The sequence below is a fragment of the Geotrypetes seraphini genome, chromosome 11, assembly GCF_902459505.1.
Source record: "Geotrypetes seraphini chromosome 11, aGeoSer1.1, whole genome shotgun sequence".
Classification (NCBI taxonomy): domain Eukaryota; kingdom Metazoa; phylum Chordata; class Amphibia; order Gymnophiona; family Dermophiidae; genus Geotrypetes; species Geotrypetes seraphini.
This window is the reverse complement of record NC_047094.1, coordinates 68,997,727-69,020,947: the sequence shown is the minus strand read 5'-3', so window position 1 is coordinate 69,020,947 and position 23,221 is coordinate 68,997,727. Positions and strand designations below refer to the sequence as shown.

General features: G+C 43.4%; 1 protein-coding gene across 1 annotated transcript in view; it reads right to left on the bottom strand.

The window, feature by feature from the left end:
* Positions 1-23,221, bottom strand: part of GSK3A (glycogen synthase kinase 3 alpha) — a 164,751-nt gene that overhangs the window by 27,148 nt on the left and 114,382 nt on the right. Inside the window, exons 8-10 of the mRNA XM_033914413.1 lie at positions 15,499-15,594; positions 14,983-15,169; positions 14,535-14,636 (exon numbers count right to left, since the gene is read on the bottom strand). Of these exons, the coding sequence (XP_033770304.1) occupies positions 14,535-14,636; positions 14,983-15,169; positions 15,499-15,594 (385 nt within the window). The remainder of the gene's footprint in view (positions 1-14,534; positions 14,637-14,982; positions 15,170-15,498; positions 15,595-23,221) is intronic.

Here is a 23,221-nt window from a genome sequence, read left to right as displayed (position 1 = left end):
GTGGGCCATTAGTGTGGGCAGACTAGATGGGCCGTGGCCCTTTTTTGCCGTCATGTTTCTATGTCTTTGCTGAGGGAGAAATGCCTTGAGTTGAATGGTTCAAAGTTGTTAAAACGCATGCGGATTGTGAAACATTACAGGCAGACCTTAGGAAACAGGAAGACTGGGTGTCCAAGTGGCAGATGAAATTTAATGTGGACAAATGCAAAGTGATACATATTGGAAAGAATAACCTAAATCACCCTTGGGTTAGCGCCCAAGAAAGGGATCTGGATGCCATTGTAGACAATACAATGAAACCTTCTGCCCAATAGGTGGTGGTGGCCAAAAAAGCAAATAGAATGCTAGGAATTATTTAAAAAGGGATGGTTAACAAAACTAAAGATATTATGATGCCTCTATCGCTCCATCGTGCGACCTCACCTGGAGTACTGCGTTCAATTCTGGTCTCCTTATCTCAAGATATAGCGGCACTAGAAAAGGTTCAAAGAAGAGCGACCAAGATGATAAAGGGGATGGAACTCTCGTATGAGAAAGACTAAAAAGGTTAGGGCTCTTCAGCTTCGAAAAGAGACGGCTGAGGAGAGATATGATTGATATCTACAAAATCCTGAGTGGAGCAGAATGGGTACAAGTGGATCGATTTTTTACTCTGTCAAAAATTACAAAGACTAGTGGACACTTGATGAAATTGCAGGAAAATACTTTTAAAACCAATAGAGGAGCAGAGGAGAGGAGAGGAGAAGACCAGCGCCAGGGTTCTCTGTGTTCCGGCCGAAGAGAGGAGCAGCGTCGGGCCGAACACAGCAGGGGAAGCGGCGAGACAGAAACCAGAAGGCTCGGGGAAGCGGCGAGAGTTCGCTCCGCCCACCCCCACCGCGTCAGAGGCTGCGCCGGACTCCCCCTTGAAAGGGGAGGAGCCAACGGCGCCCAGCCGTTCGGCGCGCGGCAAAGGCGCTCGCCTTAGCGAGAGCGCCTTTGCGAAGGGCCTCAAGAAGGGCCAAGTTACTACACCAAGAACATCAAGAAAGGACTGAAAGGTAAAGAAGAAGCGGGCGCAGAAGGAACAAACACAAACAAGCAACAGTAAGAAAGCTAGAGCAAAGGCAGCACACAAGACAAAGGTAGAACACAGGTAGCACACACAAGAAGAAGGTAGAGTAAAGGCAGAACACACAGGAAGAAGGCAGCACACACAAGAAGAAGGTATTACAACGGCAGCACACATAAGAAGAATAGGCAGCACACACAAGAAGAAGACAGGAAGCAGGTACTGAGGGAAGCAGGCACAGGAGGAACAAACACATAAGCATAAGTAAGGTAAGGTTTAGCAAAGGCTGCACACACAGGAAGAAGGCAGGAAGCAGGCATAGAAGAAACACGTAATCTTAACTGTTATCTTTAAGCAGGAACGACAATGGAAGCAGAGGGGAACCAGAAGATGAGCTTTCCAGTGTTCTGCACGGACTGTCATATGTATGACTACCTCCCCTCGGGGAGACAGTCATATGTATGCGGTCGGTGCCAGGAGCTGAAAAGCTTGAAGAAGGAAGTCAAGCGACTAGAGGACAAGATACAGGAGCTAGAAGAACTCTACATCATGGAGGACCCAGTCAAGACAGCTGAAGACTTCATGAGTGAGAGACACATCGAAGAGGAAGTCAGAGAACTCGAGAATTTCATTGAGGAGGCATACAGGAGGAGGGTGGAAGAGGATAAACTTGAGATGAAAGATGAAGATATACCAACACCAACACGGAAGGGAGAACAAGAAGCAGATGACCCCAAAGAAGACACCCACAGAGGAACACCACAAGAGGGAGAGAAATTGGCTAATCGATGCCCAGAAGAAGAAAGAGCGAAGCACACCGGGGACATTGACCTGAGACCAAAGCGAAAATTGAAGAAGGGAAAGTCAGCAATCCTAGTGGGAGATTCGATCCTAAGGCATGTGGACAGCCACATAGCAGGAGGGAGAGAGGATCGACTGGTGACCTGCCTCCCAGGAGCAAGAACCAAGGACATCGTGGACAAAATTGGGAAGATCCTGGAAGGAGCGGAGACGGAAGAGACCGCAGTGATGATCCACATCGGGACGAATGATGTCAGCAGGAGAGACTACAGAAGGAGCACGCTGATAGAACAGTTCAAGATCCTGGGAATGAAGCTGAAGATGAGGACCCAGAAGATAGCGTTCTCAGAGATCCTACCGGTACCGAGGGCAGATGTGAAAAGGCAGGAGGAACTACAATCAATAAATGCGTGGATGAGGAAATGGTGTGAGGAAGAAGGATTCCACTTCGTGAGGAACTGGACAACGTTCTGGGGCAAGAGCAAGCTCTACAGGAGAGATGGACTGCACCTGAGCACGGCGGGAACAAGACTTCTATCAAAGTCAAGAGAGGAATAGAACAGGCTTTAAACTAAGAGGAAGGGGAAAGCCGACAGACGACCTAGCGTCGATGATTCGGAAGAAGGTATCACGTGATGATACTAAGGGAATGCAAGGCTCGGAAGAAACAAAGGACAAATTACAGGAGTCGACTAACCCAGAAGAAGTGGTTAGAAGGAGTGTACCAAAAGAGAAGACACTAACCGAAACACAGGGAAAGGAAATGAAGACACTTAAATGCCAGGATCTAAACTGCATATATACTAATGCAAGGAGCCTAGGAAACAAAATGGGGGAATTAGAAGCCGTGGCCAATGCAGAAGACTTAGACATCATTGGAATCTCTGAAACATGGTGGAATGAGGAAAGCAAATGGGATACAGCACTGCCGGGATTTAAGCTCTATCGCCAGGACAGGTCAGGACAGAAAGGAGGTGGAATAGCCCTATATATAAAAGAAACCATACAATCGACAAGAATAGACACAGCGGAGACGACCAACAAGCTGGAATCGCTATGGGTTAAAATACCAGGAAGAAAGGGACATGAAATAAAAATGGGCCTATACTATTGCCCACCCGGGCAAACCGGAGATATCGATAAGGAAATGGAAGCCGAGATGAAACAAGAATGCAAAAACGGTTGCACAGTTATTATGGGAGATTTCAACTACCCCGGGATAGACTGGAGTCTTGGAAACTCAAAATGTGCTAGGGAAACAGAATTCCTGGAGGCTACACAAGATTGCTTCATGGAGCAGCTTGTTAGAGAACCGACGAGAGGAAATGCCACTTTGGATCTAATCCTAAATGGGTTAATGGGACCGGCAAAGGAAGTGGAAGTAGTGGGACCGTTGGGAAACAGTGACCATAACATGATCAAGTTCAAGGTTGAAGCAGGAATACCAAAAGGAAAGAGAACCATGGCGACAACTTTCAACTTCAGAAAAGGAAACTATGAAGCAATGAGGAAAATGGTAAGGAATAAACTTAGGAACACTTCCAAGAAATGGAGGATGGTAGAACAGGCCTGGTCTTTTTTCAAGGACATGGTGAGCGAGGCGCAAAATCTTTACATCCCCAGATTCAGAAAGGGGAGCAAAAAGAGTCGAATAAAGGCCCGATATGGATGACTAAAATAGTGAAGGAAGCAATAAGTAATAAGAAAAATTCATTCAGGAGATGGAAAAAGGACAAAACTGAAGGAAACTGGATAGAGCACAGGAAGTATCAAAAAGAATGTCACCGTGTGGTTCGAAAAGCTAAAAGAGAGTATGAAGAGAAGTTAGCCAGGGAGACTCGTAATTTCAAACCGTTCTTCAGATATGTTAAAGGGAAACAGCCAGCTAGGGAGGAGGTAGGACCGCTGAATGATGGAGTCAGGAAGGGAGTAGTGAAGGAGGAGAAAGAAGTCACGGAAAGACTGAACATGTTCTTTTCGTCTGTATTTACAACCGAAAAAACAACCAACATACCGGAACCTGAGCAATTCTTCAATGGAAATCAAGCAGAAAAATTAACATTCATGGAAGTGAGCCTTGAAGATGTGCGCAGGCAGATAGATAAACTAAAAATAGACAAATCTCCAGGTCTGGACGGAATCCATCCAAGGGTTCTGAAGGAACTAAAGGAGGAGATAGCAGAACTACTGCAGCAAATATGCAATCTATCCCTGAAAACAGGCGTGATCCCGGAGGATTGGAAGACGGCCAACATCACGCCCATCTTTAAAAAGGGATCAAGAGGTGACCCGGGAAACTACAGACCAGTGAGTCTGACCTCGGTTCCCGGAAAAATGGCGGAAGCACTGATAAAAGAAAGCATCGATGATCACTTGGAAAGAAACAAACTTCTTATAACCAGCCAACATGGTTTCTGCAGGGGGAGATCGTGCCTAACCAACTTACTACACTTCTTCGAAGGAATTAACAAACAGATGGACAGAGGTGACCCCATAGACATCATATACCTTGATTTCCAAAAAGCCTTTGACAAGATGCCCCATGAACGATTACTCCGGAAACTGAAGAACCATGGGGTGGACGGAGACGTACACAGATGGATCAGAAACTGGTTGGCAGGTAGGAAACAAAGGGTAGGGTTGAAGGGACACTACTCTGACTGGAGGAGGATCACGAGTGGTGTTCCGCAGGGCTCGGTGCTCGGGCCGCTGTTATTTAATATATTCAAAAATGATCTAGAAACAGGGACGAAGTGTGAGATAATAAAATTTGCAGATGACACCAAACTATTTAGGGAAGCTCGGACTAAAGAGGACTGTGAGGAATTGCAAAGGGACTTGAACAAACTAGGAGAATGGGCGACAAAATGGCAAATGAAGTTCAACGTTGAGAAATGTAAAGTATTGCATGTGGGAAGCAGAAACCCGAGGTACAACTATACGATGGGAGGGATGTCATTGAATGAGAGTACCCAAGAGAGGGACTTGGGGGTAATGGTGGACAGGTCAATGAAGCCGACTGCACAGTGCGCAGCGGCCGCTAAGAGAGCGAATAGAATGCTAGGTATAATCAAGAAGGGTATTACAGCCAGGACGAAAGAAGTTATCCTGCCGCTGTATCGGCGATGGTGCGCCCACACCTGGAATACTGTGTCCAGTTTTGGTCGCCATACCTTAAGAAGGATATGGCATTACTCGAGAGAGTTCAGAGAAGAGCGACACGTCTGATAAAAGGGATGGAAAACCTTTCATACGCTGAGAGATTGGAGAAACTGGGTCTCTTTTCCCTGGAGAAGAGGAGACTTAGAGGGGATATGATAGAGACTTATAAGATCATGAGGGGGCATAGAGAGAGTAGAGAGGGACAGATTCTTCAAACTTTCAAAAAATAAAAGAACAAGAGGCCATTCGGAAAAATTGAAAGGGGACAGATTCAATACAAATGCCAGGAAGTTCTTCTTTACCCAACGTGTGGTGGACACTTGGAATGCGCTTCCAGAGGACGTTATAGGGCAGAATAAAGTACTGGGATTTAAGAGAGGATTGGACATTTTTCTGCTGGAAAAGGGAATAGAAGGGTATAAATAGAGGATTACTGCTCAGGTCCTGGACCTGTTGGGCCGCCGCGTGAGCGGACTGCTGGGCAAGATGGACCTCAGGTCTGACCCAGCAGAGGCATTGCTTATGTTCTTATTTTTTTTCACTCAGAGAATAGTTAAGCTCTGGAACGCATGGCCAGAGGTTGTGGTAAAAGCGGATAGCGTAGCCAGTTTTAAGAAAGATTTGGACAAATTCCTGGAGGAAAAGTCTGTTATTAAGACACGGGGGAAGCCTCTGCTTGCCCTAGATCGGTAGCATGGAATGTTGCTACTCTTTGGGTTTTGGCCAGGTACTAGTGACCTGGATTGGCCACCGTGAGACCGGCTTGATGGACCAATGGTCTGACCCAGTAAGGCTATTCTTATGTTCTTATAAATGGTGTCGATTAGGGCTCCTATGAATTGCAGAGTTTGAGAGGGTTGAAGTTGAGATTTGGGAAAGCTGATTTCGAACCCCAACTGCTGAAGCAAGGGAATTGTTGACTGTGTTGCTGAGAGCACCCCTTGAGGAGTGGTATCTTTTATTAGCCAATCGTCGAGATAAGGAAAAACCTAAAGATCTTGAGCCCTTAAAGCCACTGCCACTACTGCCAGGCACTTGGTGAATACTCTGGGTGAGGATGTCTGGCGAATGGCAGAACCTTGTACTGAAAATATTGATGGGCTACTTGAATTCTGAGGAATTTCCTGTGGGTAGGATGAATTGGAAAGTGGGTATAAGCTTCTTTTAGATCCTTAGAGCATAGCCAATCGTTTTGATCTAAGAGGGGATATAGTGTTGCCAAAGACAACATGCAAATTTTTTCCTTTACTAAGAATTTTTTCAGGCTCCTGAGGTCTAAAATTGGACGTAGACCTCCTGTCTTTTTTTGGGATAAAATAATACTTTGAGTAAAACCCCCCTGATTTTTTTGAGCCGGAGGGACAGTTTCTATGGCATTCAGAAGTAGAGATTCTATCTCCCGAAGAAGAAGGGACGTCTGCTGAGGATTTACAAAAGACTCTCTAGGAGGATGATCTAGAAATGTAGTGATGAAATGAAAACAGTAACCCTCCTGAATGACTTTGAGAACCCAGAGGTCTGTTGTTATCAGTGCCCAACGTGGATGGCACAATTGGAGCCAACCTCCAATTGGTTGAGGGAGAGGCTGAGAACGAGAAACAGAAACTATGCTCTCTATGAGTCCTTCAAAAAGATTGAGTGGGTTTTGAGGAACTACTGGTTGAGACTTTTGAAGCCGCTGTTCCTTTTGCTTTTTCTGTTGAGGTGGATGAGAGGTAGCAGGTTTGGCAAAAAAAACCGCCTCTGATATGAAGAAGGTTTAGATGACTGAGATGCCGAGGAAGGCTTAGTCTTGGATTTAACCAAAGCATTCCAATTCTTTTCATGGTCAGTGAGTTTTTGTGTGGCCACCTCAATGGAATCCCCAAAAAGCTCTTCTCTCAATCGGGGAATATTAGCAAATCTATCCTGAAAGCTGATGTCCATATCAGAGACTTTCAACCATGCTAGGTGTCTCATGGCCACTGATATCGCCGAAGCTCTAGATGATAACTCAAAAGCATCATAAGCAGATCTTGCCAAATACTTTGTTGCTTGAGAAAGAGTGCAAAAGAAACCAGACGGGACCTATGTAGAAGCAGACTCGGAAAAAGCGGAACTGTTAAACGAATACTTCTGCTCGGTCTTCACCCGCGAGGCGCCAGGTTCCGGCCCTCAACTACAAAAAAAGGATGGCTCAGTAGACCCGTTTAGTAACTTCAAGTTCACAACAAGCAGTGTCTACTGTGAGTTGTCAAAACTCAAGGTTAACAAAGCAATGGGGCCAGACAACCTACACCCCAGGGTGCTCAGGGAGTTAAGGGACATCCTGGCGGAACCACTATCCGCGCTCTTCAATCTCTCCCTTAGTACAGGTAGAGTCCCGTTGGACTGGAAAACGGCTAACGTCATTCCACTCTACAAAAAAGGTTGCAGGACAGAGGCTGAGAACTACAGCCAGTGAGTCTCACATCAATAGTGAGCAAACTAATGGAAACTCTAATCAAACACCAATTAGATATGATCCTGGATGAGGAGAATCTGCGAGATGGCAGGATTTACCAAGGGGAAATCCTGCCAATCCAACTTGATCAGCTTCTTTGACTGGGTGACGGGGAAGCTCGATGTTGGAGAGTCCTTGGACATTGTATACTTGGACTTCAGCAAAGCATTTGATAGAGTCCCTCACCACAGGTTATTGTGCAAAATGAGTTCTATAGGATTAGGCGACACTTTGACTAAATGGGTTGGGGACTGGCTTGGTGGTAGGCTTCAGAGGGTGGTGGTGAACGGCACCCCCTCCGTAACGACGGCAGTGATCAGCGGAGTGCCGCAGGGCTCGGTCTTGGGCCCGATCCTTTTCAATATCTTTATAAGAGACTTGGCTGAGGGCGGTAAAATAACGTTATTCGCCGATGACGCCAAACTGTGTAACATAACAAGCAAGAGCACAACGGACAATATGAAACACGACCTACTCCTATTGGAGCAATGGTCTAGGACCTGGCAACTGAGCTTCAATGCCAAGAAATGCAAAGTCATGCACCTTGGCAGCCAAAATCCATGCGAGACTTACACCCTAAATGGCGAGATCCTAGCAAGGACTGTTGCAGAACGGGACTTGGGGGTAATCATCAGTGAAGACATGAAGACTGCCAATCAAGTGGAGCGGGCTTCATCTAAGGCTAGGCAGATCATAGGATGTATACGTAGGAGTTTCGTCAGCCGCAAGCCTGAAGTCATTATGCCATTGTATAGATCCATGGTGAGGCCTCATCTGGAATACTGCGTACAATTCTGGAGGCCTCATTACCGCAAGGATGTACTGAGGCTTGAGTCAGTCCAGCGAATGGCCACCCGGATGGTCTCGGGACTCAAGGATCTCCCGTACGAGGAACGGCTGGATAAATTACGGCTATACTCACTCGAGGAACGCAGAGAGAGGGGAGACATGATCGAGACGTTCAAATACCTCACGGGCCGTATCAAGGTAGAAGATATCTTCTTTTTCAAAGGTTCGACGGCGACAAGAGGACATCCATGGAAAATCAGGGGCGGGAAATTGCACGGCGACACCAGGAAATACTTTTTCACTGAAAGAGTGGTTGATTGCTGGAATAGACTTCCACTTCAGGTGATCGAGGCAAGCAGCGTGCCTGATTTTAAGAAGAAATGGGATCGTCATGTGGTATCTCTGCACAGAGATAAATAGGGAAGGGTCATTGGGGTGGGCAGACTTTATGGGCCGCGGCCCTTATCTGCCGTCTTTTTCTATGTTTCTATGTTTCTAAAGACGGTAATTTCTGAACAAGCTTTCATGTAACAGGCTATGTAGAAATTGTAGTTAAGGACCCTGTTCGCCAACATGGAATTTTGATAGACGACGTCCAAACGTGTCCATAGTTCAGCCTTCACACCTTGGAGGTGCTGAGGCATAGACTTTTGAAGCAAATTACTTTTTTAAAGTTGATTCTAACAACCAAGGATTGATACTGAAGCTGTGGTTTATCAAACCCCGAAGAAATGATTCTATAAATAGAATCCAGTTTTCTGGGAGCCACTGTAATAGTTGAGGGTGTTTCCCAATTCTTGTGAAGAGTCTCTTTAAGGATACAATGCAATGGTAATTTAAGAAGCTCTTTGGGAGGCTCATCATAATCTAAAGCCTCTAAGTATTCAGCACTGAAGGCAGCGTCAGCTTCCAGTTTTACAGGTGAGTCTGACCTTGGTACCAGGAAAGATGGTAGAGGCGCTGATAAAGGACTGCATCATTGATCACCTTGACGGACACCATCTGATGAGGACCAGCCAGCACAGCTTCAGCAAAGTACAATCTTGTATGACCAACTTGCTGACTTCTTCGAGGGAGTAAACAGGCAGATAGACAAGGATGACCTGGTCAACATTGTATATTTGGATTTTCAGAAGGCGTTCGACAAGGTTCCGCATGAACAACTACTTCAGAAAATTGAGAGCCATGGAATAGAGGGTGAAATACTCACGTGGATTAAAAACTGGCTAGCGGATAGGAAACAGAGAGTGGGGGTAAATGGACAATATTCGGACTGGAAGAACGTCACCAGTGGGGTGCCGCAGGGCTCAGTGCTTGGACCCATGCTCTTCAACATATTCATAAACAATCAGGAAATGGGTACAACGAGTGAGGTGATTAAATTTGCAGACGATACAAAGTTATTGAGAGTAGTGAAGACGAAGGAGGATTGTGAAGATCTGCAACGCGACATAACCACGCTTTAGAAATGGGTAGAGACATGACAAATGAGTGGATAAGTGTAAGGTAACGCATGTCAGTAACAAAAATCTCAAACACGAGTACAAGATGTCCGGGGCGGTACTTGGAGAGACCACCCATGAAAGAGACTTGGGAGTACTGGTCGACAAGTCAAAGAAGCCATCTGCACAATGTGCGGCGGCAGCAAAAAGGGCAAACAGAATGCTATGAATGATTAAGAAGGGGATCATGAACAGATCGGAGAAGGTTATCATGCTGCTGTACCAGCCATGTATGCCCTCACCTGGAATACTGCATCCAGCACTGGTCACCGTACATGAAGGAAAACAAGGTACTAATCGAAAGGGTCCAGAGAAGAGCGACTAAATTGGTTAAGGGGTTGGAGGAGTTGCCGTACAGTGAGAGATTAGAGAAGCTGGGCCTATTCTCCCTTGAAAAGAGGAGACAGAGGGGACATGATCAAAACATTTGAGATAATGAAGGGAATAGACTTAGTAGGGTTGTTCACCCTCTCCCAAGGTAGAGAGAACGAGAAGGCACTCTCTAAAGTTAAAAGGGGATAGATACCATACAAACGTAAGGAAGTTCTTCTTCACTCAGAGAGTGGTAGAGAACTGTAATGCTCTTCTGGAGTCTGTTATAAGGGAAAACACCCTCCAGGGATTCAAGACAAGGTTAGACAAGTTCCTGCTGAACCAAAACGAATGCAGGTAGGGCTGGTCTCAGTTAAAGCACTGGTCTTGAACCTGGGGGCCGCCGGTGAGCAGACTGCTAGGCGCAATGGACCACTAGTCTGACCCAACAGCGGCAATTCTTATGTCTTTGGTAAAGGCAAGTTCGAGCATGTATCACCACTTCTCGCTAGATTACACTGGCTTCCAATATCTGCAAGAATACATTTTAAATGCACATGCCTAACTTTCAAGATCTTATTCAGCGTTTGTTCTTTATTAATTCCTCTGTCCTGGATCTCTCAAAAAATATGGACAGGCTTAAACTATGTAAAACTTATTTCCCCTCTTTGAAAGGCATAGTTTCTACTAGCAAATTGGGGAAATCCCTCTCCTTAAAATTAACTGAACAATGAAATAATATTTCTTTATGGCTGAGAGAACTGGATACTCTTCAAATATTCCGTAAACATCTAAAAACCTGGTAATTCATCAAATTGTAAATTTTTACTATTTTACCCTTTACATTAAATGCTATAAACCGAGTCGCGCTTTATTTTCATAAAGATGACAAGGTCTATAAATTTAAGTTTTAGTTTAGTTTAGGTCCTTACTTAACTGCCTAATAAATTTAGTAAAATACAGTTTTTTGGTAGGAAATCTTGTCTTTGGCGATTTCTGAAGAAAAGGTTCTGAAGGGGTATCATAAGCCTCAGCTGCCGAACCAAAGTCTATGTCAGATTATAAATCAGAGTCATAAAGAAGCTTTGGAGAAGGCGTGTGTCGAGGGGATTGATGCTTTTGAATACTCCTGTACCGATCTGAGGAAGATGAAGAAGTATGACGTGAAGCTCTCTTTCGTTTGGAAGTACATGATGGAGATCAATGTTTCTTAAGACTTCAAACGTCGAGTGGAAGACTAGCATTGATGTCTCGATGAACCAATGGAGAACTTGACCATCGATGTGATGACCAACGTCTAGTAGTACAGCGGCGAGAGGATCGATGACTGGATGACAATCCATGCCGACACCCTGCCGGAAAGCTGACTGAGGTATCATGTGGTTTCGAGGCAGTATGCTCAGACCAGGCCAGTACCAAGGGAGTCAATGCTGGTGCTTGGAGTTTGAAAATATCACCCAGCTCTCTTCGAAAAAACTCATTTATCTTTTCCTGGAAAGAAAGCACTTGTAGCTCTAGCTTATCTGCCGGTACCATCAGTGCCGCGGCTTGCTTCAGAGAGGGTGAGCTCGACAAGGATGCACACCTCAAAGGAGAGGAAAGCCATAAAAGAGGGAGACGTTGCTTGGTCTGCATTTAGGGACTCGATGCTGGTGCGACCTGCGACGCTTGCTAGGAAGCTAGTGGCTTCTTAGCCGGCTTACCTGAGGGTGCAAGATCTCCCGATACTGATGTCAGAGTCTTCAACTTTGATGGTTGCAAGGTCTTATCGATCTCCGTGGCAGCCCCGAACTTCTCCTCCTGAAGTTTACGGCTTTTAATTGACTGCCTCTTGCAAGGTGGAACACCAAGCACAGGTTTCCACTCAGTGCTCAGGCCCCAGACACTACAAGCACCAACTATGCGGGTTGGTGAGGGAAATAGGCCTTTGACACCTACAGCACTTTTAAAAACCCGTTAACAGCCTAGACATGGATGGAAAGACCGCGTCACCAAGATTAAACTCAATTGCTAAAGGAAAAAACGAACACTCATAGGGCAAAGACCATGAGGAAAAGTGAGAAAGAAAAACTCACTTTTCTGTTTTGTTTTTTGTACCAACAGAAGATAAAAGAAAAATATATAAGAATGAGAAAACATAGAAAAAGTAAGCAGAAAACGAAGAACTGAGATACCGCGAACCTACATCGGGTGGGAAGGAACCTGTGCATGCGTGGTACAGGCAATTGCAAAATTTCTAAAAACTTAAAGTGGCGATACACTTTTAAAGCTGTCCGTACCAGAGCTCCGTGGATGACATCACCCACATGTGAGAATATGTTGTCTGCTTGTTCTGAGATAACGGGCTACTGGGCTTGATGGACCATTGGTCCTGTCCCAGTAAGGCTATTTTTAGTATCCTGTAGTGCTGTTGGAAGAAGTAGAGTCTTATCCTCCTTAGTTTTTAGTGTAAGAAATGATTTTTTGATTCAGTTAACATGATCTTCAAAACTTAACGAGCTATCTAAAGTGACTCCCAATACTTTTGAGGTTCTCTCAGTGCTGAAGCTGGTTCCAGTTGTCAAGAGTACTAGTAGATGGGATTAGTTGAGTGTTGCCTAAACCATAATAGTTTGGTTTTCAGTGTTTAGTTTGAGATGGTATTTTCCTGCCCATTCTTGCACTTTTAGTTATATAGCATTCTGGACAATATTGTAGTAATGCTCGCTTGGTTCAGACTTGAAGGGATTACCGTATATACTCAAATATAAACTAACCTGAATATAAATTGAGGTAACTTCCCCCCCCCCAAAAAAAAAAAAAAAAGGTTGATTCAAAAATAAACTGGGGGTGGGGTTTGTATTGTATTCAAGTGCTCTACCTTGCACCCAGCCCTCCTTCCTTCCCAGCCCTCGATGCCCACTACATGCCTGCCTGAAGCCTTGGTGGTCCAGCAGTGAGCCATGACAGGAGAAATCCTTCCTGCATCCTATCCCAGTCGACTCTAAACCATCCCGCCATCTCCCTCCTGCCTCCCTAACCCCTGCAGACATTTACCTTTAAAGCCCTGATGGTCCAACAGTGAAGCAGGGCAGGAGCAATCTTCCTATGCTCCTGGCCCATGAGAGCCACAATCAAAAATGCCTGCTGTGAGTTCCCATTTCAAAAACTCGCAGCAGGCATTTTTGATTGCAGCTCTCACGGGGCAGGAGCATAGGAAGATAGCTCCTGCCCCGCTTTACCACCAGGGCTTTACAAGTAAGGTCTAGAGTCGGGGAGGCAGGAGGGAAGTAGTGTGGTTTAGAGTCAGCTGGGACAGGATGCGGGATGGTTCACTCCTGTCCCAGCTCACTGCTGGACCACCAGGGCTTCAGGCAGGTCTACAGGAGGCCTGCAACAGGTCTTGATGGGGGAGTATGAAGTTCAAACCAAGAAGTAACGACAATACAGATAATTTTTCTTTTTGTAATGCAAGGGCACTCTGCGGGGGTGGGATGGAAAACCACAGCCCCCCTCTCTCCTCCCAACTGGCATGGGTCCAAGGACTACAGCCAGGCACCAAACTGGAGTCCATGGATGAAGACTGGAGAGGGAAAACTCCTCTAAATCCAACAGGGGTAAGGACTATGGTCCAAACCACAGAAGCAGCTGTGGCCAAAAACCTTGAAGGATGTGGACCATGGCATGAGTCTCAGGGAGTCAAGCTTAGTAAAGGAATCTGCTGCACTAGACCAGACCTATACCATCTGCTGGAAGTAGAGAAATACAGGAGATTTCTAATCTGAACTAGCCTTCATACCAGTGCTATCGCTGGAATAGTTCAGTATTTTTTACCTCCATCTGCTAGTGAATTTATTCAACCCATTGGTTTAGACTGGTTTAGCAGAGATGAAAAGAAACATCCATTCCTACCCCTCAAACTAAATTCCTTTGGCTTCATAACTGAATATTCTGTGTGCCAATCTTACTCTTTGGTCTCCTCCTTATTTCTCCCCTTTCATAAGTTTCCATCTGTTGCACACTGCTCCTCTATTCTCTCTCTCTCATCCCACACATTACATGGAGTCCCTTCCTCTCCATGCCATGCTGTGACTCTTCACCTTACCCCTCTCCCCAATACACACATACACATTCCTTATGATGTACAAGGTCTTTTTCATCTCCAAGCTCTAAAGGTTTCCCTTCTTGAAGGGTTTCCGCCCTCACATTGCAAGGGTATCACTACCTCCTTGCCCTTCTACATGTGAATTTCTAGCCTCCCACATGCTGCAAGGCTCTCCTCTCGCTGAGAGCCTCTTCACTGTCTCTTTTCCTTTCCTCCTCCCATGCTGCAAGGCATCTCCCTTTTGACATCTGTCCACAGTACTGCCACAGTTTCCATTCCTCTTGACAGGTCTTCCCCCAGCCACAGGCTGTTTGGGTCTCTCCCCCTTCCAGCAAAGAGTCGCATCCATACCGTGTGAAGTAGGTGTTCCAGCTGTGCAGGATGCAGAAGGGACATGTGCTCTAGCATGGGGTGGAATGAGGGTGGAATTCAGGACAGGCTGAATGGATAGCTCTGTAACAAAAAATAAAATATAAACAAACAGCAGCAATTAGAAACAGTAATGCCAAGCGCTTCCATTTTTAATAAGTGTAAAGTGTTGCAGTAGACAGAGGTGGTTAAAGATAAGGCCCCACATCAAATGAGGGAGTCAGGTTGTGACACACGGTCCCCACTACAGACTCACAACAATAGGAGTATGTATGTATAAATAAATGTATACATTTTTTTAAATTAAAAAAAGGTGAGGTGATTAGTTAGGCAATATGAAACCTTTGATTGCAGGATATCTCATGCAGTATTCAAGAATCAAGATGGGTAACAGGAAGTCTGAACCCCAGTATCTTCACCAGTAACGTACCTACAGGGCTGAAGTTAAAGAGGGGTGGTAGGTCTCTCCCATTAGGCAAGCGTACACTGGCATCTCGCAGCTCATCAAAGAAGCCATGTGCACAGGCTTCCAAGGGGGAGAGGCGAGTGACAGGGGTGTATTCCAGCAGCCGGCTACAGAGAGCTATTGCTTCAGGAGGGGTGCGTGGCTTGAAGACCTATAAGGAAAGAACACAGCAGCACTGTGAGCACAGTCTCATATTCCATTTGTCACAGACACTTCCATTAGTGGGGCTACATCAATAAAAAATCACCTCTTGTTAGTGGCTGCCCCCACCCCTCCCCTACCTCAGTATCAGTATAAATTTAGCAAAAGCAGTTTCCTAATGGCAATGTCCTGTCAGTAGAATTTTGGCATCAGAAGCCACCTTGTGTATATCTCAAGCCATCAGCTGTATATCTCAATAAAACCAGTGTTTTCCCATCTCTGTCAGTGAAACTCCAGCAGCAGGGCTATTTAGTTGAACTTTCTCCATTCCTTATGTACCTTTGTCCATGGATGCGCTTTGATCTGTGGAAATTTAAATTCTGTGTAATTGGGATTCATTTCCCGGATCTGTTCCCTCGTTGGGGTTCCTAATACCTGCAAGAAAAATTGCCAGAGTAAGGCTCTGCTCTCTGTGAACCTATTTTACAACAGCTTATAACAAAATGAAATAAACATGGGCTAGGAAGGGTGGCTTTAGCTAGCATTGCTTTACAATATGGCACAGCAGACTTAGGATCATCACGCTTGTTTGATGGGGCTGGCAGTACAGACTGTCAGACCTCCAGGCCAACAAAAACATATTTACCAACCAGATATGCAATATGAAGTAGAAATTAAAATGAATTTTAATACTAAATGTATTAGCTTTATAGGTGATCAACCGCATATGTATTCTTGGGATTACAGAAGAGTGTAGGTATTGGAATAGGGAGGGAGGGAGGGTTTTTTGTTTAGGCTATAAAAACTAAGGTCTTCTGCACTGTCTTTTTATCTTGCAAATGTTGGGTATTGGGGAGATAGAAAGTAAGACCTAAAAAGTATATTTAAAGAAAACTACATTTTTTTTCTCTCGATGGCATTGGCTTTGTGTATTGTTCACATTTTGTGTTGCCAGTTTTCAATAAAAGATTTAAAGTAAAATGACATTTAAAAAATAAACTTGCACTCAAAAATCTCTTTTTGCCTTCAATATGAGAAGCACGCTAACTTATTATTTCATGCAAACAAAGAATTGAAGGGCTAAAGTTTCATTCAGCTAAATACTTCTGTAGACAAGCAGCATAAATCAGTCACATAAGTTGATTATATCATCTGATGGTGCCAATACAAACTGGGTCTCAGAGACATGCAAAACCTAAAAATATTTCTGGGCATGCACAGGAGTTTCCACTTCATTTCCTTCCTGCTCTGTGTCCTAAGTCTTTTTCTATCCACACTACTGCCTGGACATGTTGCATAGCTTTAACGGAAAAACTAAATAAAAATAATACAAATTACAACAGTATACTACTAATAGTTTTGATCTAAAGTAGTTTCCTCTAATTTATTAATTTTTGTAAGATTTCTTGCTTGTGTTTCTCTCTTTATTGTGACAATAAATAGAGTAGGGGAGCTTGTTTATTAAGTAAAAGAGAACTAGGAAGTCAAATTGGTATAATATGATGTTGCTACGAAAGAAGAAGCAGATAAGTTTTTTTATCTAACCACGTATATATGAATACAAGATTACTGCCCCGATTGCAGTATCACCAGTTCTTTAACATTTGAGTTGTTCAGACTTTATTCTTGGTTCCTTGAGAAAGAAATTTGAAACATGGTCCAGGTCCATGTCCATGTTGAAAAACTTTTAAAAGCTAAGTGGGAACTTTTTCTCTTTCCTTTGCCATTTTTTACCTTCTGAATAGCACTTTTATCAACACTTTTTTCACAATCTCATACACAGTGATTGGGTGGTAGGTTCGGCTCTTGGTCGAATTACACAATTCTGAGTGTATGTGAATTTAGATCAAATTATATATCTCATATGCTTGTGACATAATTTATTTAAAAATCCTTTTTTAGTAGTCTTATTAGCAACGTCTCTCTTTATTGTGGACATATTATACAGAGAACACGCACACACTTTTTTATTATTTTGTTTCTTGCTTTTTTTCAAGTTTCTGTGGCAAGTTTCTTCTTTGTCTATTTAATTCCAAGTTTTCTTTACATTTGATATACTGCATTGGTAATAACATCTATGTGGTTTTACATGTTAAAATAACATTGTAAAAATAAATAAATAAGAAAAAAATAAGAAAATATATAGGGAATTAGAAATATAATCTATGATAGGACAGAAAGAAAAAGGGAATAAGTTTTGTTGTTAGTGCTAGTCCGCAATGATTACTATTTTTTGCGTATTAACTGTATGCATCCATAAAAAGGAATGTTTTTAACTGACTTTTGAATCTTTCAAGGGTAAGTTCCACTTGAGCAAATAATAAACAAATTACTTCAAAGAGGTATTTAATCTCACTAACCATCTCTTAATGTGGGTGGGTTTCAAACATTAATTAGTCCTGAAGGCAAAAGATGGCAGGGTCTGACTCAGTCCTTCATACAACATAAATAGTGGTCTACACCAGCATTTCTCAACTTGATCCTGCAGTACCCCTTGAATATGCCTTTGTATCATTCTATGGTATGGCCACACTTTGAATAATAATGCCTTTGTATCACTCTATGGTATGGCTGCACCTCAAGTACTGTGTGCAATTCTGCTCGCCGTATCTCAAAAAAAATATAGCATAATTAGAAAAGGTACAGAGAAGGTTGACAAAAATGATAAAAGGGATGGGGCAACTTCCTTATGAGGAAAAGCTAAGGCAGCTAGGGCTTTTCAACTTGGAGAAGAGATGGCTCAGGGGTGATGTGATAGAGGTCTATAAAATACTGAGGCTGTGCAGGATTCTCAGAACTTACCGTGCCATTAAAATGATCGCTAAAACGGTTCCAGCTGTTTAGCGTGCCAGTATTTTACCAGCTGTTTATCAGAATGGCTTTTTCTGAGCTTCCTAGCAGTCTCTGACTCTGCCTTGCAAATATATTACAACGAGGTCATTAATAGTGAAATGGGCTCATCAATATTTAAAGGAGCACTCTGGGAGATTCTCTATCATCTCCGGGTGATTCCCTAACCTCATTGTGCCACTTTTGCGGTCAAAATTTTCTGACAGGGTCTGAGCTGTCATAGCCTTACTTTCTAATCAGTACTTGAGCGCTGATTGGCTCAAGTACTAAGGCTCGACAGCTCAGACCCCACCCCCGCAAATTAAAAAAAAAAAAAAAAGCGAGAGAGACCCCCAAATTTAAGGACAGCAGGAGGGATGACCACTCCTTCCCTGCTGCCGGGGACCCCATCCCCCCCAACAGAAGGGATGCCCACCCCCATAACAACCTCCCTGACAGTAGGGATTCCCGCATTGTAATCCCTTTGGGGACAAATGACCTTGTCTCCGCAGTTAAGGGAGGGAACGCACGCGGTCACCGATCATGCGCGGCCCCCTCTCTCCTTATTACCTACCAGTCGTATCTATCTCCCTCCCTTCCCCTTACCTTCGTGGAGCATTTTACTTTACAGTGTAATTTGTTCAAGCTGCCAGAGCCTGCCTGAAGTCTGCGGGTGGAAGCTTCTCCTCTGATGCAACTTACAAATTACACTGTAAAGTAAAACGTGCCACGAAGTTAAAAGTGAGGGAGATGCTCAGACTGTGCGAGGGGTGCTGAAGGATGGTGGAAAGGAACAGAAGCTGAAGGGAAATGGGGAAGAGAGAGTGGGGAGAAGACACTGAAGAGAGAATGGGAAGAGATGCTGGGAGGGAAGAAGACAGAGTTGCCGGACCATGGAGGGAGCGGCGGGAAGAAGATGGATGCCAGACCAATTGGGGGGGGGGGGGTGGAGGGAGAGATGGAAGTGAAAAGCACAGTAACAGAGCAAATGGAAGACGCAGAGAGAAGGAAGACAGTGGATGGAAGGAATTGAATGAGAAGATGAGGAAAGCAGAAAGCAGAAACCAGACAACAAAAGGTAGAAAAAAAATTTCTATTTCTATTTCTTTTTTTTTTTTTTTTTGCTTTAGGATAAAGTAGTATATTAGTTGTGTTGATGAAAATTTATAAACAGGACGTCACTAACCTCAATGGCGGGTTGGGGAGGGAGCGCTGTCCTCAGCGGCTCCGAACCTCCCTATATGTGAAGCTTAAGAGATACGGAAAATAAAAAAGGAAAAGCAGTATTTGAAGACTCTATAGAGAATTGGGAGAAAAGATGCCGGCAAACCCCCCCCCGACACACACACACCTCTCCCCCCCCCCCCCGAGGAGAGTCGTCCTCGGGAAGGAGGGCAGGAGAGAGGTGGTCTCTGGTGAGGACCGGGAGCCGCCCACAAGACGCCATGTGAGTCAGGAGAGAGTGGGTCAGAGCGAGCAGCTCTGCCCCGGAGGAGACATGGTGATCTAGCGGTTTTGGCCATAAAGGAAGAACTCCAGCAGTGGGCCCTGGAAATGAAGAGCGAAGTGGCTGCAGTGAAGGGGAAAATTAAAGACAATGTAAAGGAAATAAGGCAAGATTTGGCGGACCTATTGGGGCGAGTGGAGGAAACTAAGCAGCGAGTTGATGAGCAAGATATATTGCTGAAAACAATCAGTGGCCAGATAGGGGACACCCAAAAACAACTGAAAGACTGTGTAAATTGTACAGAAGATTTGTAGAATAGATCTTGGCAGCAGAATTTGAGGATACGAGGGGTCCCTGACACTGAGGTATTTAAAGAGGCTGTGAAAGTGGCGCAGGAAATATTTGCCTTTATGTTAACATTTGAGAGCACAGAATAAACCTCCATAGCCACAGTGAAAATAGACAGGGCCCATAGGCTGGCAGGTTCCAGAATGTCTGAAAAGCCTCGGGATATAACTGTTTGCCTGCATAATTTTGTGGATAAAGAGCGATTGATCCGCATGGTCAAAGAACTGGGTACGGTAACCTGGCAGACTTATAATATTGAGATATTTTAGGATTTATTTCTCTCACTTTACAAAAGAGGAGGGAATTTCGACAAATTCTTGTAGTATGATAAGAACATAAGAATAGTCTTAATGGGTCAGACTAAAGGTCCATCAAGCCCAATAGCCCGTTCTCACGGTGGCCAATCCAGGTCACTAGTACTTTGCCAAAACTCAAAGAGTAGCAACATTTCATGCTACCAATCCAGAGCAAGCAGTGTCTTGCCCCATGTCTCTCTCAACACCAGACTATGGACTTTTCCTCCAGGAAATTGTTCTAAGCCTTATTCAAAAGCTCTTACCTGTATAGCAGTGGCTGCCATATAGATAAAATGTCTTATATGTGACTATTTAGGGGTACTACCGTGTTTCCCTGAAAATAAGACAGTGTTGAAACAGAAGAACTTGAGTTATAAATGGCTGTTTCCATTTGGCCTTCTGATAACAATCAATGGTACTCATAAGAAAGTTGTTACTGTGACTGAAGCAGAGGATTATTTAATTAAGGAGGGCCTCATAGAATCAACTGGGCCAGTTACTAGCTCAACAGCATTACAAAAATTGGAAAAGTATCATTGGCAGGAGACTACCGCTAGATCCAAGAAAAGGCAACAGGAGGAACAGCAATTGGAGCCAGGGCAGGAATCTAAGGGCGTTTGGCCCCTGCCTGATGGTCAGATTGGTGCAGGACTGAGAACTATGATACAAGGCATTTGATTGAAATTAAGAAGATGATAAGTTCTATTTGAGTAGTTTGGATGAAGAAATGAAGGTGATTGGATATGGATGGGTGAATGTTGAAAGGGAGGGGGGAGAAGCTTGAAGTTTGACAGATTATATGGAGATGGGTGAGAGAATCACACAAAGTCTTGGAGGAAGGGATGGAAGGAGGATGGGGAAGTGGGGGAGGGGAGGGGCCAGGAAATTAAGGAGGCCTGGGGATGGAATTGTAAGATCTGTAAGGATAGGATAATTAAAGAGAATGAAATGAAAAGGTTATTGAAGGAATGAATGGAAATAAGATAAATTGTTTTTAAAGGAGATGAAAAGGTTGAACTATGATATTTGTTACGTACAAGAAACACATTTACAAAAAATGGGAAAAAGGATGATTCATTTTAAAGATTATCCAGTACGAATTTGGGCTTCTAATAAGAAGGAGAAAAAGAAAGCAGAGGTGGGGATAATATTTGATAAAAAATTGAAAGTCCTTACAAAGGCTGAATGGAATGATGATGAAGGGAGATGGATTATATGGGTGGGGGGTTGAATGGGGAAAAGGTAACATTGATGAATTTGTACGCCCCTAATATTAACCAAGGGAAATTTTTTGAAAAACTTTTGAGTATAATTTTGAAAAATCAGAAGAATTACTATTGGTGGGAATGGTTTTTAATTTGGTTTTGGATCCTCATTAGGATTCTACGAGTAATAAAGGTGATAGAACTAAAAAAGATAGGAAACAACTAAAACATTTTTTAGTTGCATTAATTTTCCTAGATGGATGGCGGATAAGACATACACTAGAAAAAGATTATACTTATTATTCTTCCCCTCATAAAGTTTATTCCCATATTGATATGATCTGTTTGGATAAAGTGTTGGGAGGTAAATTAATAGATGCTAAAATAGAAGAAACCAGCTGGGCAGATCATGCCCCAATATGGGTGGATTAACATGGGGACATACTAAGATTGGGATACAGTACTGGAAATTAAATGATAATTTATTAAAAGATTTTAAGGTGGTTCAGAAGATAGAACAGACTATCAGAATTTTTTTAGATAACAACAGTATTGATCATTATTCACCTACTACGATTTGGGAATCCCTAAAAAATGTTTTAAGGGGAGAATTAATTTCTATAGCCTCATATAAGAAAAAGACTTGAGAAAGAGGGGAAAAAAAATTGAAAGAGAAATTGATGGGATTAGTAACACAACATAAGAAGGGAGTTGGGGGGGGGGGAACAGCTTAGGACCCAAATTAAAGAGATTTATATGGTTTTGGGAAAAATGGAAGATGAAGCTATTCAATTTAATCTAAACAACCTTAGACTTAAACATTATGAATCTGGGAACCGGGCAGGGAAATTATTAGCATAACGTATTAAGATACAACATATGCAAGGTAATATTATGAGTATACAATCTAAACATGGAGAGGTTTTGACAAAAGAGAAGGATATTTATGATAGGTTTTTGGAATATTATAAGGAATTATATACATCAGAATACCAGGGAAAGGAGGTTTCTCTGTCACAATACCTGTCTCAATTAGAATTAAAGAAGTTGCAAGAATCAGAGATTCAAGGACTGGATGAGGATATAACAGAGAATGAAATACGAGGAGTAATACATCGTATTAAGATAGGTAAATCACCAGGAATGAATGGATTTACGGGGTTGTTTTATAAAAAGTTTATACCTTTGTTACTCCCTCTTTTGGCAAGATTGTTTAATAATCTAAAGGATAGGGAACAATTACCATACTTTATGAGATTAGTAGGAATTACAATTCTACCTAAATCAGGGAAAGACAACATATTTTGTGCCAGCTGTAGATCTATCTCCTTATTGGGAACAGATATGAAAATTTTGGCTAGAATTCCATACATGCCAACACTTATTCACCTGGATTAAGTGGGTTTTATTAGTGGGGGGCAGGCGGTTGATGGGATTAGGAAGGTGTTAGATCTGATTTGGAGGGCTAAAAAGGAGGGAACAGAATGGGTGGCAGTCTCGGTCGATGCTGAAAAAGCATTCGACCGAGTTAAATGGAAATTTATGGAAGCAGTGTTGGGATGTATGGGTTTTGGGAAAAGGTTTATGGATTGGATATTCACACTATATAATAGTCCATTAGCATGTGTCAAAATAAATGGGCTTTATTCTTCTACATTTGAACTTCAGAGAAGGACAAGGCAGGGGTGCCCGTTGTCCCCCATGAATTTTGCATTAATTATTGAATCTTTGGCACAGAAAATTAGACAATCCCAACAGATAAAAGGTCTGAGGGTGGCCAGGGAAGAACAAAAGTTGTCCCTGTTTGCTGATGATTATGTTTGCTGTTTGCCATTGTTGAGGCTTCGGAGCCGTCCTTGACTGCTCTTAAAGATATTATGGGTGAATATAGTCAATTGTCAGGATTTAAAGCTAATCTATCTAAGACAGATGTGATG